General features: G+C 42.8%; 1 protein-coding gene across 1 annotated transcript in view; it reads right to left on the bottom strand.

Annotated features, from left to right (window-relative positions):
• The window catches only part of plppr4b (phospholipid phosphatase related 4b), a gene marked incomplete at its 3' end in the record, with an annotated part of 31279 nt that extends 15542 nt beyond the window's left edge, over nucleotides 1-15737 (bottom strand). The window contains exon 1 of the mRNA XM_084475498.1: nucleotides 15549-15737. Within this exon, the coding sequence (XP_084331624.1) occupies nucleotides 15549-15620 (72 nt within the window). The 5' untranslated portion in view covers nucleotides 15621-15737. The remainder of the gene's footprint in view (nucleotides 1-15548) is intronic.
• Nucleotides 15738-16017: the final 280 nt, after the last annotated feature.

Genomic DNA, 16017 nt, shown 5'->3' with positions numbered 1-16017 from the left:
ATATTAGTTTTTTCTTAAATTAATTCTTAAAGTAATTCACAAAGCCGCTGAGAGCTACTCATGCTAAGGATAAATCACTAAGAGTGAACTAAGATTTAGAAGCGGTCAGTATGGTGATTGGTTGTTGAGCGCAGGCAGTCTCGGTGAAGGATGATTAAAGGCACATTTGTAACATCGCCCCTGTGTGTTTTAACCATCACTGAAGGTTGTGACATTCCTAAATCGTCGGCATTGCAAAGTTGCATTTTCCCTGTTGCTTAATATCGAAGTGTTAATTCAACAAGTTTTATACCCTCACGATTTAGCCTATATCTCTTTAACAATTCGCAGTCCTCCATTATCTCCAAAACATATCGTCTTGCTGCAGCCATTTTCAGATTCTTTGTGAATAGGTCTTACTGAGTAGGATGAGGAGGAGTCCTCTCGAGGACTTTTAAGCTCTCCTAGACTTAGGTGCTACTTTTAGGCCTAAAATAGTTTGTGAATTGCTCTTAGTAAAAATTTGTCCTAAATTTAAGACAGACACAGACATTATTTTTAGGCGTTTCTCCTAAATTAGCAATTTATGAGCTACTTTTAGCCCTCAAATTCTTTGTGAATATGGCCCCTGGAGTCAGCCCCCTGCACAGAGTAAGAGCTGGAGTCCGCCCCCTCATAAAAACAGGTAACAGAGCTGGAGGGGCGTGACACAGAGCCACTCCAGGGATGGAGATCCACCTCTCAGCTCTCAGATGGGGCCCTGACCTTCTTCCTTCTCCTTTCTCTCCTCCTCTCCTTCTCTTCCAAGTCACCATCGCTACCTTGTAACTCTCCTCCTCCCCTTCAGTGTTCCCCTATTGTCTTCTTGCTTCCCTTTTCACATAGTCCTGAAATACCAAACTATATCCTAAATCATCTATACATCTTCTAAATCATCCCCACAACCACTTGAACTATCCTTACCTCTCTGTCTCTCTCTCTCTCTTCCAGCTAGCATCTCTCTCTCTCTCTCGCTCTCTCTCTCTTTCTTTTAGCTAGCACCTCACTCTCTCTACCTCTCTCTCTCTTCAGCTACTCTGGCTCACATTCTCTCTCTCTCTCAGCTAGCCTCTCTTTCTCTCTCTCCTTCCCACTTTTTGTAGCAGTGTCGCTCAGACAAGGCACACTCGTTCACCTAGCCGCGCTGGCGGAGCTAAGCTACTAATGTAGGTCAGTGGTGCCAGAGGGGCACTCGCTCGCTCGCTCTGTTCGCTCTCTCGCTCTCCTTCGTCTTGCTGACGAGCGTGCTCGCTGTGTACTCCTGGGGGGTTGGAGCTGCGTTCACACGGACCACATCAGTGCGCTGCAGTTTACAGTGTTCACTGGACGCTAATTCATCCGGATTGAGTCTGCGTCAGAAGCGTGTCCGTAGGTCACGCGTCGAGTCATATGTGTGGGATGGGTTTGAAAGCCAACGCAATTTTTTTTTTTTTTTTTTACATTTTTCATGCAGCTATAAATAATTGCTTTTAAGGGCCATATTTGTCTTTGCATCCCATTATCTGGCCATTTAACGTGACACGTTTATGAACTCAAATGAATGTCAATGAAAAGTGTTGAGTGCACCTGGGATTGACAGGCAAGATGGATTCCCGCAAAACCATTGATGGAAGAAATGCCTTGATTGGTCAGAAATTCACCGGGAGCTTTCTAAACCTAGAACACATGTTTCCCTTTGCATTTGACTCACTTAATCCATTTATTACAGATTACACTTAAATGATAGCTCCTATTTCTTACCTAGGCCTGCAGCAGCTTTAAGTTGATCAAGAAGTAATTCTAGTTACTTATAAAAACCTAATATTAACAAGTAGCAGGGAGTATTTCTTCTGATTAGGATGTAGATACAGGTATTGATTCTCCTTCTGCAATAACATTATTGGAGTCTTCATTCAGTGCGTCTAATCATATACAGTATACAATATGCAGTGTTTCCCCCAGGAAATGTCTTAGTCAAGGTGGTCGCTGCCCAGTGCGAGGTGGCACGGCGCATAGCGCCGGGGCGAAAAAATTTGCCTGTATTTTGCTCAAAGATGCCAATCCGCACTAATGAAATAAACAACTGTTTATTTGAATACAAATGGATCTTCTTATTTGTGGCACAGCTGACAAGAAGCATTCGCGCATGCTATCCTGCGTGGCTGGATATACAACCACCAACTGCTGCCGTTTCAATTCCATTCAAAAAGCTTTATTGGCACGACTATTGTTGTAAACAGTATTACCAAAGCATTATTTATCTATATATTTTGTACCTGATGGAAGTACATTTTCTTTCCCTACGAGAGTTTTGTACTTTGTTTATGCATAGTAATAATAAAAAAAAAAATATATATATATATATTTTATTTTTTTCTCCAAATACATTGGTAGTCAAGGCGTGGCCCTAGTGTTGTTAAGGCAGCCACCTTAACCATACAGCGCTGGGGGAAACACTGATATGCTATATGAACACCAGTGGCCCTCTTCAGCAGCAGGCTGAGGTTCTACTGCCCTACATACACTCTGAGCGTCTCTCCACACCTTCCATCCACCTTCTCTATCAGCCTGCCAACAGCAGCTGCTTTTTCTGGCTCTTTCTTCTGCGTCTCGTTTCAATACATGATCCTCCATGGAGACCCAGCCCCTCTCCCATCTTCTGCCTGGGCACACTGCTTCCTCTCCCCGCTCTGAAGATGAGTTCTGATCAAAGGGTGTGAGGAGGAGGGGGAGCACTAGAGGGAGGGAGGGAGGGAGAGATCTTTTTACTAATGCATGCTAAGCTCCTTTACATTCACCAGTCAGGGTTGGAAGTTGGATGTATGGGAAGGAACCCTGTGCAAAGAATGCTTCAGCAGTTTACTTCATGGATCCCTGAACACAATGATGCTACTGGTGGATGGGCAGGGGCCGTGGGTACCTAGATATTGTGCTATTTCAGGAGATTGGTGGTCGCAGTCTGAAACATGAAAGGCACCAGGAGGTATATGACCTAGGGAAGGTGTAAAGAGCTTCTCCATAAATGTTTAGTCTGTTCTGTGATGCTCCACTGCGCTGCACCCTGAGATGCTGGCGGGGCCTCCTGTGGTGATGCTAATCTCTTGTTCTCGCTGGTTCTGGATAAGGGTTGCTCAGCCCTCTGAATGCTACCATTTGTTCCACTTGAGAGGCGAACAAAGCAGCCCAAGGCCCGCAGAGCTCCTGTGTTCAACACACACATTCTGTCCCCAGACCAGAACTACAGCAGCTGCTGCCGTTACCCAACACATCTGGAACACGTACAACACTTCAATCCAGAAGGAACCTTCATCAAATGCCCTAGGTTTCACTGGGGTGACCTTCTGACTATATGATAGGCTAAAGGAGCATTTCACCGGTGGAGAAATGAATCTGTATTGAAAGTGGATCATATATGTAGTCGAATAGTAACATAAATTTATTTTTAATTAATTTGGTGCCTTCTTGACTGAGAAAAGGCAGACAGTGACTTTAAGGCGCTTGTGGATTGAAGACAACAACTCCTGCAATGCCAATCAGTGTTCACTCCCTGCTGTCCAGAGTGTATCGCAGTTGGAGGAGAAAGTGATTGTTGCCGTTTGCGGACTCCCGGAGTGCCATATCTAAATAATATAATATAATATAATATATAATATAATATAATATATAGGTATCTATATAATATAATATATAATATCACGGCCAAAAGCTGTGTGCGCCTCTGGATGATAATATGAATTAAAGACTGTGTCGGGTTCTCGGACATCTCTGGTACTTCCACAACAAGTAAAGACTCGTAGTGGGGGTTATCTCGGCCATGGTGGAGAAGGAACTGGGGGAAGAAATTTTGGCTTTGACTCTCTGAAGTGCAGATTGAAACACGACTTCAGATTGATGTGGAAGGACCAGAGACGTCGGAAATCCCGACGCAGTCAATTATTCATAATATCATCCGGAGGCGCACACAGCTTTTGGCCGTGATATTATATATTATATTATATAGATACCTATATATTATATTATTTAGATGAAGAGCTCCAGGATGCCCGCTGGAGCTCCCAGAGTGTTCTAGAATATTTTATAGAACACAGCCAAAAGCTGTGTCCACGTCCGGATGATATTATGAATAAACGACTGCGTCTCTGCTACTACTTCATTGCTTCTTTAGCGATTGTTAAGTTAAAAAAAATTAAGAAAAAGAAAGAGCTCATCTACCAGTCACACCAGTCACACGGTAACATCAAAATCCATACCATAGCGCAAATTCACACTGTTGTACTTTCTATACCGTTAATACCATAGAATGGCAAAGTCCCGCCCCTTCCGGTAGACCCCATGGGACCTATGAGATCGTAAAATATGAATGGGTTTCAATGCAGAGAAAGTAATTATTTTCTGTTTCCAGTCTTTATAAGCCTCAGATTACACATATGTTGTTTGTGGATTTAAATGATCATTTTTCATGCAAAGAAAACAAAAATTCATCGCAAAGAAGTTAGATAATGTTAGGTTTTGTGTGAGGGCGCTTTGTGAACTACAGCTCTTCGCTGCTTTCGACGCAAATGATATACGTCACCATTCGCACTTGGAACTCTGGTACAGACATGGCGATCTCTCTGCTCCACTTCACCTCTTTTTTTCCAAAGGGAGGATAACAGCATCGAAAGTGGTGATAACCATTATAAGTCGGGGCATGTGGAGAGTTTCAGTTATGCCGATGGGGAGATTGTTGGTCTTGTCCACGCCAGTGGCAGGGAGTGTGATGTCACATACATGTAGTCTTTCTCATTGTGTTTTCTCTTCAGCGTTTAACTGAACAATTGCACAATAAACGGTCAAACTCTTGACTTGAAAAATTATAATTTAAATCCAGAAACAACATATGTGTAATCCGGGGCATATAAAGACTGGGACCAGAAAATAATTACTCTCTCTGCATTGAAACCCATTTATATTTTACGATCTCCCCATGGGACCCACAAGGTCCCATGGGGTCTACCGGAAGGGGCGGGACTTTGCCACTCTATACACCTAAAGCGCGCTGCACAGTCGCGTATTGCCCGCCCATACGCAATTTCCCATACGTGAGTTCACGCCCACTATCGCGCTGCAAGCATATATAGTTGCGAATCTGAGACACGCCAGTACGTGCAGTCTTCTCCTGAACAGAGCATTCTCACTTGTGCTTAAATAATAGTTGATGGGCCAGTAATTATAGATTCTATAGCCAGTATGATCACCAGACACATACCCAGGGCAGTTGCTAGGAATTCTGGGCCCCCTGAAAGAATATCGGTGTGGGCCCCTCTCCCCCATTCATTGCCACCTTAAATGTTCTTGTTTTTCAGTGTTCATGACGGTGCCTGGTGTAATACACCCAATTTGTTTCCTTTTTTACATTTAACGACTTAACAAGTCAGAGTATTATTATGTAAATTATGTATTATTAATTGTCTTATTCTCATTTCCCTGATTTGCAACACGTTATTACACCTCTGATTGCAAATACATTTTCAATTAACCACTCAACAAATAGGTGTGGGTATTTTATTTATTTAACAATCAAGCACTGATATGCAAAAAATGTCACAAAATGCACAAAATGTCCTGGCTCAAGATAGTCCACATGTAAATATGTAGCATTTAACTTAAATGTGCAAGTGAAACAAAGAGCACATGGAATACGTTGTTGTAAAACAAATATAAAAAACAACAACAAGCCTCATCTAATCTCAATTAAAGTTTAAATTGGCTTGTTTGTTCACTGTAAGTCTCATCGCTCACTCACTTCCGATGAGGAAGAACCATGGGAAGAACCAGGCACGTGCACACATAGGGCCCTAGGGGTGCTTGAGCCCCTGCCCTTTTTGCCTCGTATTAAAAAGTGCCCTCTGAGTGTTCTTCAACAATAGCGCCCGCAATAGCGCTCGTCCGCGATCCAACCCCCCGTTAACAATAGCGCTCGTCCGCAATCCAACAATTCGGCACCTGCCCCTCAAAACTCCTGAGTGTGCACGTCCCTGGGAAGAACGAAACGCGGTGTGGACCAAACCATTTTTTAAGAAGGGGCCAGGGGATTATTGAAATTATTAAAATTAGAATATTGTATGATTTGTGTTTGAATGAATCCGAATTTTAATTCGGATTCATTCATATGAATATATATTAGTTCAGTGTATGCATAATAATTTTGTCATAGAGGCTACTGGGGGCTGTGTGTGGGCCCTAGCGGGCTGTGGGCCCTTATAATTGTCATAACCTTTCCCCCCTATACGACGGCGCTGCACATACCACCTGTGCTTAGACAACTTTTTTGTAATCGTTGAAAAAAAATAGAGTAGAGAAAAATCGGACATTGCAAACATTGCAAATCAGCCGTGTTCATGTGACTGTCCATGTATAGTGTCACATCGGATCTGACAAAAATTGCGCGGATCCGAGCCATCAGACGCGCCTTAAAAAGGGCAGTGCGACAGCCCATGCACGGGGCACGTGACCGTGACCGCAATTTTGCCTGATGCGTGGCTCGCGCGTTCTCTCATGCGCGACTGTGCAGCGCGCTTAAGTCCCACCCACAGGCACTGATCTGTAATAGGTCTGTAGTGTCATTGGGTCCCACCCCCTATAGGCGGGTTTTAAAATGCTTGTAGTCTCTCTTGAGCCCCCCCCCTCTTACACTTCCTGCTTTAAATTACGCAAAAATCACAATTTTGCATCATTTAAAGCAGGAAGTGTTAGAGGTAGATACAGATCTCTCCCGTCTCAGGGGAAAATGCGGGAATGATGCAAGACCATTCAAAAATATGACTGGGTTTCTAACGATACAAAGCTTAATGCAAATGGGTGAAGTGTCCCTTTAAGTTAGAGTTATTATAGTTTGTTTTATTATTTTACAAAAACATAGCACTATATAAAGCACAATGTGTTAACACATCCACCTCAATTCAAAAGAGTATGGGTATACCTGTCAACCATCAGTGTGCAGTGGAGATCCCCATGCTCACTGTAGTGAGCCATGTCCTGGGCTGTGGACGGGCACGTCCACAGCTAAGGTGTGGTGGGGACGTCACCACAGGACCACCCTGACATTGTGCTGAGTGTCCTAGTCGCCTGGACGGTACCCAGGGCGACACACAGAGTGACCCGGAGAATAACCTTAGCAGCTACCCTTAACCCATAGCTAAAGTTATGATAATGGACTGGAAGACAAAAGGGAATATAACAAGCAATTCCAACAAAATTGCCAGTGTGCCAAGTTGAGCTTTTAGTAAGCAAAGACTAAGACGAAAGCCTGCAGTCAGCGCTTCTAAAGGTAATGTTGCTGTTCTCACATCCTACAGGGCACCATCAGGGCTCCACTAGAGAGGATAGTGGTGTGGTTTTAATGTTTGGCTTCTCTCTGAGGACAGTGTTTCACCGTGTTAGCGTTTATGCTCTTCAACAAGCCAACAAAGACAGTTACCTTATGACTGCATCTCTGAGTTCAGTAAAGCTATTAGTCGTTATGTTATTAAATATGCTATTCGTTTGGTCCTGCCTGAATATCAGGTTTATTGTGTGGATATACATTATGGGAGCAAGCCGGCTTTTATAATGTAATGGGAGGATTATGGACACCAGATTTGATAGATTGATTTAGGTGAACTGATTGGCTGGCCGCCCTCCAGGTGTTTCTAGGAGAGAACCACCTCTCTTCAACCTAAAGACCAGAAGGTTGGTCCATAGATACTAAACAAATAGACTCAACTCATGTATTACTACCGGAAACAAAAATACTCAATTAAATACTTTATTGAGGTTGCTTGTTTAGTTTAGATCGTTTGAGACAAGGGAGTGTGTTTTAAGAAATAGATCTGATATAAAAAATGCCAGAATTAGCCAAGAGGCTATTAACTTCAGTAGTGCCTGGCTAGTGGCTACGCTGTTAAAAAGGCTTCCTCAAAATACATTAAAGCTAATTAGAACAGGACACACAGTATATACCTTGGAAAAGGGAGTTGTTAAAAACTGTCAAAACAGTAATAACAAATAGGCATAGAAAGAAAATGATAACAAACATACATAAAGCCAACCAAAGGCAGGCATCATATCATATGAATCATCCATCGTTTGGATTGGTCTCTAAAGGAAAAGTGTTTAGTGGTCTGATGGGAATGAAGTTCTACTCAGAACCTCTGACAGACAAGGCTGACCGGTCTGTCAGAGGTTCTGAGTAGAACTTCATTCCCATCAGTTCCAGAGATGATCTGGATCCAGCAGAGGAATGGATCTGTTCAAGGAGAGCGTTCTGAACTCTTATTCGTTGACCGTGATACCGAATGACATCCATTCAGAGTGCATACATGATGCATGATGTGTCCCCCACTGGCACAAGTTACTGGGTTAACTGGAGCATGACGAGCAAACCAACCAGCAGCTCTCATTAGGACTGCATCCACTGCATCCCCTCCTCCACGAGAAGGTTCACCATCACCGCTTTCAGACCTTATTCTCCAGCTATCATTCAGCTACGATACGACCATCGTCAATATGAGTAGGACTAACACAGATGCTATACATAGAGTTCCCTGTAGGCCTATCTAACCACCCTGTGGAGCCTGAGATCTGTTGATGATGATCATCATCCAGTCTTCTCATAGTCAACACCTCCTCAGTAGCTCATTCACAGCTCTCTGTGCAGTGCCTCAGTGCAGCCTACGGCCTACATTAGAGTCTCTAGTCTGTTGGCTGCATGCACAGGGAACACAGTAGGCCATAGCTTCACGTGTTTCACGTTATGCTAAATTAATAACGTAACAGTATCAGTAAGATATAAAGTAACATTATACATCACACAACAGTACAGTGACATCGGTCTGACAATAGATAGGAATATCCTACACCAGTAGGAGGTAGCCTACACTAGTAAGAGGTATAACAGCAGCAGTCGGTCTACACTAGTAAGAGATAACAGCAGTAGTAGGTCTACACTAGTAAGAGATATAACAGCAGTAGTAGACCTACACTAGAGCTATAACAGCAGTAGGCCTACACTAGTAAAAGGTATAACAGCAGCAGTAGGTCTAGGTGTGTGTGATAAGAGGCAGCAGAGATGTTTCCTGAAGCTCCGCTAGGCAGTGGAAAAAACTACTTAATTCTTCATTCAGGTCTACTTTATTTTATTTTATTTCATGATCATAATACCTAAGAATATATAGTTTGTTTCCGTCGACCTCCATTGCTCGATTCAACAATACATTTTGGCACTTTTATGACTACCGGATCAGACCGCAACAAAAGCCTTGGACTTTCCAATCGCCAACATGCCTCTGTACTCGCATGTCTCAGGCATGGAGACCAGGAAATGCACAGACTGCACCAAACTGCAGCAGACAGTGGCTTTATTTGAAACGAGGCTAGCAGCATTAGAAAAATGCAAAGGACTCCTCCAGGATACAATGCCGATAGGTGAGTTTGCTGAGCTAGCTCAGATTAGCCAGATTAGCCAATCGCTGAAGTTAACCCTGCCACTGAAGAACCGGTTCCTGCCACTTCAAGAGTCCACGGACACGCCTGCCACCCATGTACCCCTGAGCCCCGAGATGCGTCCAGACAGACGGTGCAGACAGAGACGGAACAAGAACCAGTAGCCATGGAGGCGAGCTGTGCATGCGTCTGCCAGCGCCACCTCAAGCCAACAAGGGCCCATCCCACAGAAAGCAGATGAACCAGACACTCTGATTGTAGGAGACTCAACCATAAAGGATATAACCGGTAAGAAGATCAAAACACGCTACTTCCCAGATGTGACGGTTAGTGATGTCAGCCAGAAACTAGCCACAATTATATTGGAAAACCCCCAAATCTCACAGGTTATTGTGCCTGTAGGACTTAATGATATTCGAAGAGAACAGTCAGAACTTCTGAAGAGGGATTTCACTGATCTATTGGACATACTGGACAAATTACTCATTAGGTCATTCATCAGTGGACCCATACCAGCAGTTGACAGGGGAATAAACAGATTCAGTCGTCTCCTTGCACTCAATACATGGCTTTCCAGAGTCTGCAATGAAAGAGGAAGGGGCTTTATTGACAATTTCAACTTGTTCTGGGGGCGCAAATACCTTTTCAGAGTAGATGGCCTACACCCAAACAGGTTAGGCTCAAAACTGTTAGGGGACAATCTTCTCTTCTCGCTCTCCCACAAATCTACCCTGCCACGGTCTGACACACAGGCCACAGTCAGAGCACAGGTTGAGAAGAAGCGAGACTACAGCCTCCCCCACACATCTACTGTGCCACTATCTGACACACAGATAGCAGACAGACCACAGACCTTGAAGAGAGACAACAGCCCGCCCAACGCCATCGACAGCATGCCTTCCCCCATCGCAGATGCTGGCTTGGCGAGGAACGGCCACCCCCCTCCTCTGCACTCCCCCATCAACGATGACCTCCAGCACTTCCCCATCGACGATGACCGCCAGCCTCATCTCTCCCATAGCCACAACAACAACTCCAGCTCCACTGTCTCCTCCCTTTATGATTTTCCAGATGAATTTAAGAAATTGAAAAATGTTGGCATCAAACTTGCATCTGTGTCAATGATACCATCGCCACATCATTGCCACAGGCTGATAACACCCAAGCAGAGGGTGCCCCAGCCCGCCCCCTGTACTGATAGTAGTCCTGATTATTACTGAGACAAAAAAGGGTTCTTCATACGCAGTATGAAGGAAGTTTTGCATAATCTGCTGAACCCAAGGTTGCCTTTGTCAAAACATGGCAACTTTTGCATTCCTGCTGTAACCACTGAGAGATAGGGCTGGGCGATTAATCAAATTTTGATCACGATTTCGATTTCAGAGTGAAACGATCACCAAACTAATATAATCGAGTTGAAACAATTATTATTATTATTATTATTATATATTTTTTTTCATAGAAATGACAGAACAGCTGGATTCATATCTGGACTTTATTTTCTATTTGACCATTTTGTGTATTTTTTTAAGGGGAAATTTCAAAGTTCTCATTTACAAAGTGTTTTTTTTGGAGAGAAATTATGAATAAATGCATCATGTTTTCAAACTCAAAAATAATTGTTTGAATAATCGAGATTTCAATATTGACCAAAATAATCGTGATTATGATTTTTTCCATAATCGAGCAGCCCTACTGAGAGAGTAAACAAATGGAAACTTAGATGCACTGCTAACCTCACAAATCTCATACCTATTCCCTCCAAACCAAAATCAACCTTAAAGCCTATCAATAACACCATCAGGATGGGTCTACTTAATTAGGTCTCTTAATAACAATTTTTTTTGTTTGGTTTTTAGTTAATGATAATGTTATTTTGTTCAACATGGCTTGAACAAAATAAGAGTGCAACTGTTCTGATAGAGACAGCTCCTCCCAACTATAATTTTTTTGATGTATGTAGATCTGGAAAAAGAGGTGGAGGGGTTGCTGCTATATAAAAAAATGTATTTCAGGGGAAACAGATGTTATTTGGTGATTTTCCATCATTTGAATACCTTTGTGCTGTATTGAAATGTTCCCCCAGAGTTCTCCTATTAATTATTTACAGGCCACCAACATACTCTGCAAATTTCTTTGATGACTTTACAGAATTATTATCTAGCATCTCCACCGACTTTGACTGTCTAGTTATAACTGGTGACTTACATTTTCATACTGATTTTAATGATGAAGTGTGCAAAAAAACTTTTTTACCATTTTGGACACATTTGAAATGTCTCAACATGTTAAAGAGGCTACTCATTGTAAGGGGCACACTCTAGACCTGGTTATCACAAAGGGTCTCAATGTTTCAGATCTCTCGGTGACTGACCCTTCACTGTCGGACCACTTCTGTGTTTTCTTTAATATATCTTTTATTCCCGACATACAGACAAAATCAAATACTGTCAAAAAATGGTATATCAATGAACATTCTAATGTACTTTTTAAAAAGGCCATCTCCTTGCTACCACCTCTCAACCCATGTTCAGCTGATGATCTTTTAGAAAACTTTAATTTGAAAAATTTGAAAGTCATAGATGTCATTGCACCTTATAAGGTTAAAACGATTTCTGGAAAGCAAAAGGCACCCTGGAGAAAATTTGCTTTTGTAACAGCCCGGAAAAAAGAATGCAGGAAGGTTGAACGCATTTGGCGTAAAAAAAAACTTCATATTTGCCATGACATCTATAAAGAGAGCCTCCGTGCCTACAATTTAGACTTAAAAAGTGCTAGAGAAACATTTTTCTCCAATATCATTAAAACCAATACTAATAATGCCAAAACCCTATTTGCAACTGTTGACAGACTGACCAAGCCCCCAACACAAATTCCACCTGACCTTCATTCCATGCAGAAATGCAATGAGTTTGCAACTTTTTATACTGATAAAATTGACGGCATCAGACAATGTCTCCACTTTAAACAAAAATGTTGGACTACCACCCTCTTCAGGCAAAAGTAACATGGCAATGACATGCTTTAATGTCATAGACTCTAAAACTCTTGTGGAAACTTTGACACAACTAAAGCCATCCAACTGTTGCCTTGATACTGTACCTACCAACCTCTTTAAGAATGTTTTGGACTGCCTAGCAATAGACATATTGCAAATAGTTAAGAACTCTCTCCAATCAGGCAATTTCACAAAAGCCTGGAGTTATTAAACCTCTTTTAAAAAAGCGGAGCCTAGATGCCTCTATTATTAACAACTACAGACCAATATCAAATCTACCCTTCATAAGTAAAATCATTGAGAAAGTTGTCCTCCAGCAACTTAGTGACTTCCTGGAATCAACTGGTTGCTATGACACCTTCCAATCTGGATTTTGACCCCTTCACAGCACCGAGACCGCCCTTATTAAAGTTGTAAACGACATCCGTCTTAACAAAGACTCTGGCAAAATCTCAATACTAATGCTACTAGACCTCAGTGCTGCATTTGACACTGTAGACCATACAATACTTTTGGACAGATTAGAAAACTGGGTGGGGCTTTCAGGCAGTCTTAAATTGGTTCAGGTCCTACCTACAAAATAGGAACTACTTTGTTTCCATTGGCGACTTTGTTTCAGAATGAACAAACGTGACATGTGGAGTCCCACAAGGTTCGATCTTAGGACCCTCTCTATTCAATATCTACATGCTCCCACTAGGGCAAATCATGCAAAATAACAATATTGACCATCATTGCTATGCTGATGACACACAAATCTATGTATCGCTATCACCAAATTACTATCAGCCCATAGATCTGTTGTGCCAGTGCATTGAGCAAGTCAAAGACTGGATGTGCCGAAATTTCCTTCAACTAAATGAGGACAAAACCGAGATAATTGTATTTGGTGCTAAAACCGAAAGGCTTAAAGTAACCAAACACCTTCACTCTCTGTTCCTGAAAACCTCTATCAAAGCCAGAAATCTAGGGGTTATCATGGATTCAGATTTACATTTCGACTGTCACATCAAATCAGTTACAAAATCTGCTTATTAGCACCTTAAAAATGTAGACTTAGAGGGCTCATGTCTACCGAATATTTATAAAAACTTGTACATGCCTTTATCACTAGCAAGCTTGATTACTGCAATGGTCTCCTTACAGGTCTCCCAAAAACAACAAAGGCAACTACAGCTAGTTCAGAATGCTGCTGCTAGAGTTCTAACAAAGACCAAAAGATTTGAACATATTACACCAATTCTTAAATCGTTACATTGGCTCCCTGTATGTCAGAGAATTGATTTTAAAATCATGTTGCTAACCTATAAATCCCTACATGGTTTAGGGCCAAAATATTGAACTGATATGCTTCCACTACATAAGCCTTCTAGGCCACTAAGATCTTCTGAGACCAATCTGTTAATTATCAACACGAAACATGGGGAAGCAGGATTTAGTTACTATGCAACAAATAGCTGGAATAAACTCCCTGAGGATGTAAGACTTGCCCCAACTCTGACAGCTTTTAAAACAAGACTGAAGACTTTTATGTTTGCTTTAGCTTTCTGCTAAATCTTAAATCTACAATGCTTTTTTAACTTTGCCTTTATTTTCTATCTATTTTATTTTTACCAGAGAGATACATGATCTAATACCAGAGAGACTGGGTTAGAGTCCTAGAATCTGGGTTGGAGTCCCAGAGAAAGGACCTTTAGGTCGGGTTAGAGTCCTGATGTGGGTAAGGACCAAGTTCCTTTAGGTCGGGTCGGAGTCCTGACGTGGGTAAGGACCAAGTTCCTTTAGGTCGGGTCAGAGTCCCGACGTGGGTATCAGAGACTGTTGATCTTAAATACATTGCACTTTCTAAAATGATTTTTTTAAACTTTGCCTTTATTTTCTATATATTTTACTTTTTTTTAACTTATCTATTATTTTCTTTTATTGTATGACAATGTTTATATGTGAAGCACTTTGAGTCTGCCTTGTGTATGAAAAGTGCTATATAAATAAAGTTGCATTGCCTTGCCTTACACTAGAGGTATAACAGCAGCAATAGGCCTACACTAGAGGTATAACAGCAGTAGGCCTACACTAGAGGTATAACAGCAGTAGGCCTACACTAGTAAGAGGTATAACAGCAGCAGTAGGCCTACACTAGTAAGAGGTATAACAGCAGCAGTAGGTCTACACTAGAGGTATAACAGCAGTAGGCCTACACTAGAGGTATAACAGCAGCAGTAGGTCTACACTAGTAAGAGATATAACAGCAGCAGTAGGTCTATACTAGAGGTATAACAGCAGCAGTAGGCCTACATTAGTAAGAGATAACAGCAGCATTGGGTCTACACTAGAGGTATAATAGCAGCAGTAGACCTACACTAGTAAGAGGTATAACAGCAGCAGTTGGTCTACACTAGTAAGATATATAACAGCAGTAGTAGGCCTACACTAGAGGTATAACAGCAGTAGGCCTACACTAGTAAGAGATATAACAGCAGTAGTAGGCCTACACTAGAGGTATAACAGCAGTAGGCCTACACTAGTAAGAGATATAACAGCAGTAGTAGGCCTACACTAGAGGTATAACAACAGTAGGCCTACACTAGAGGTATAACAGCAGTAGGCCTACACTAGTAAGAGGTATAACAGCAGCAGTAGGTCTACACTAGAGGTATAACAGCAGCAGTAGGCCTACACTAGAGGTATAACAGCAGCAGTGGGCCTACACTATAGGTATAACAGCAGTAGGCCTACACTAGAGGTATAACAGCAGCAGTAGGTCTACACTAGTAATAGATATAACAGCAGCAGTAGGTCTATACTAGAGGTATAATAGCAGCAGTAGGCATACACTAGAGGTATAACAGCAGTAGTAGGCCTACACTAGAGGTATAACAGCAGTAGGCCTACACTAGTAAGAGATATAACATCAGTAGAAGGCCTACACTTGTAAAAGGTATAACAGCAGCAGTATGCTTACACTAGTCGTATAACACCAACAGTAGGCCTACACTAGAGGTATAACAGCAGCAGTACACCTACACCAGATATATAACAGCAGCAGTAGGCCTACACTAATAAGCAGTAGGCTTACGGAGCCATCACGCACCTCCACAAAGTAGAAGCAGGGCAGCAAGCTGACGCTGTCCTTGGTGCCCGTCGCTTTCTCCCGGGCAGACATGGTCCCGCTCGGCTCCGGTCGGGTGAGACCCGGAGGAACAGACGTCCTGGGCTGGAGTGACGCGCCTGTCGACCGCTCTCCTCCCGCGCTTCACCGCCGCGCCGCTCCGCCGCCTGGGATCATAGGCGCGCGGCAACACCGCTCGCTCCACTCGAGGTGGACCGCCACACGATCGAGCGCCACGACGCTTCCGACAGGAAACACAACCAAAACAACACAACAACACAGCAACACTAAACAACTACTGCAGCGCGACGAGGAAAGGCGCGAGTCCGCTGCGTGAGGAGAGGAGGACGGGATGCCCTGATGGGGTCTGGGATGGAGACGACGTAGTAACCATCTGACGGAGCCCCAGTGCGCAGGCGCATCACTGCTGTCATACGGGATCTCCCCGATA

Source organism: Micromesistius poutassou, assembly GCF_964030765.1.
Source record: "Micromesistius poutassou genome assembly, chromosome: 11".
Classification (NCBI taxonomy): Eukaryota; Metazoa; Chordata; class Actinopteri; order Gadiformes; family Gadidae; genus Micromesistius; species Micromesistius poutassou.
This window is presented reverse-complemented; position numbering and strand designations above follow the sequence as displayed.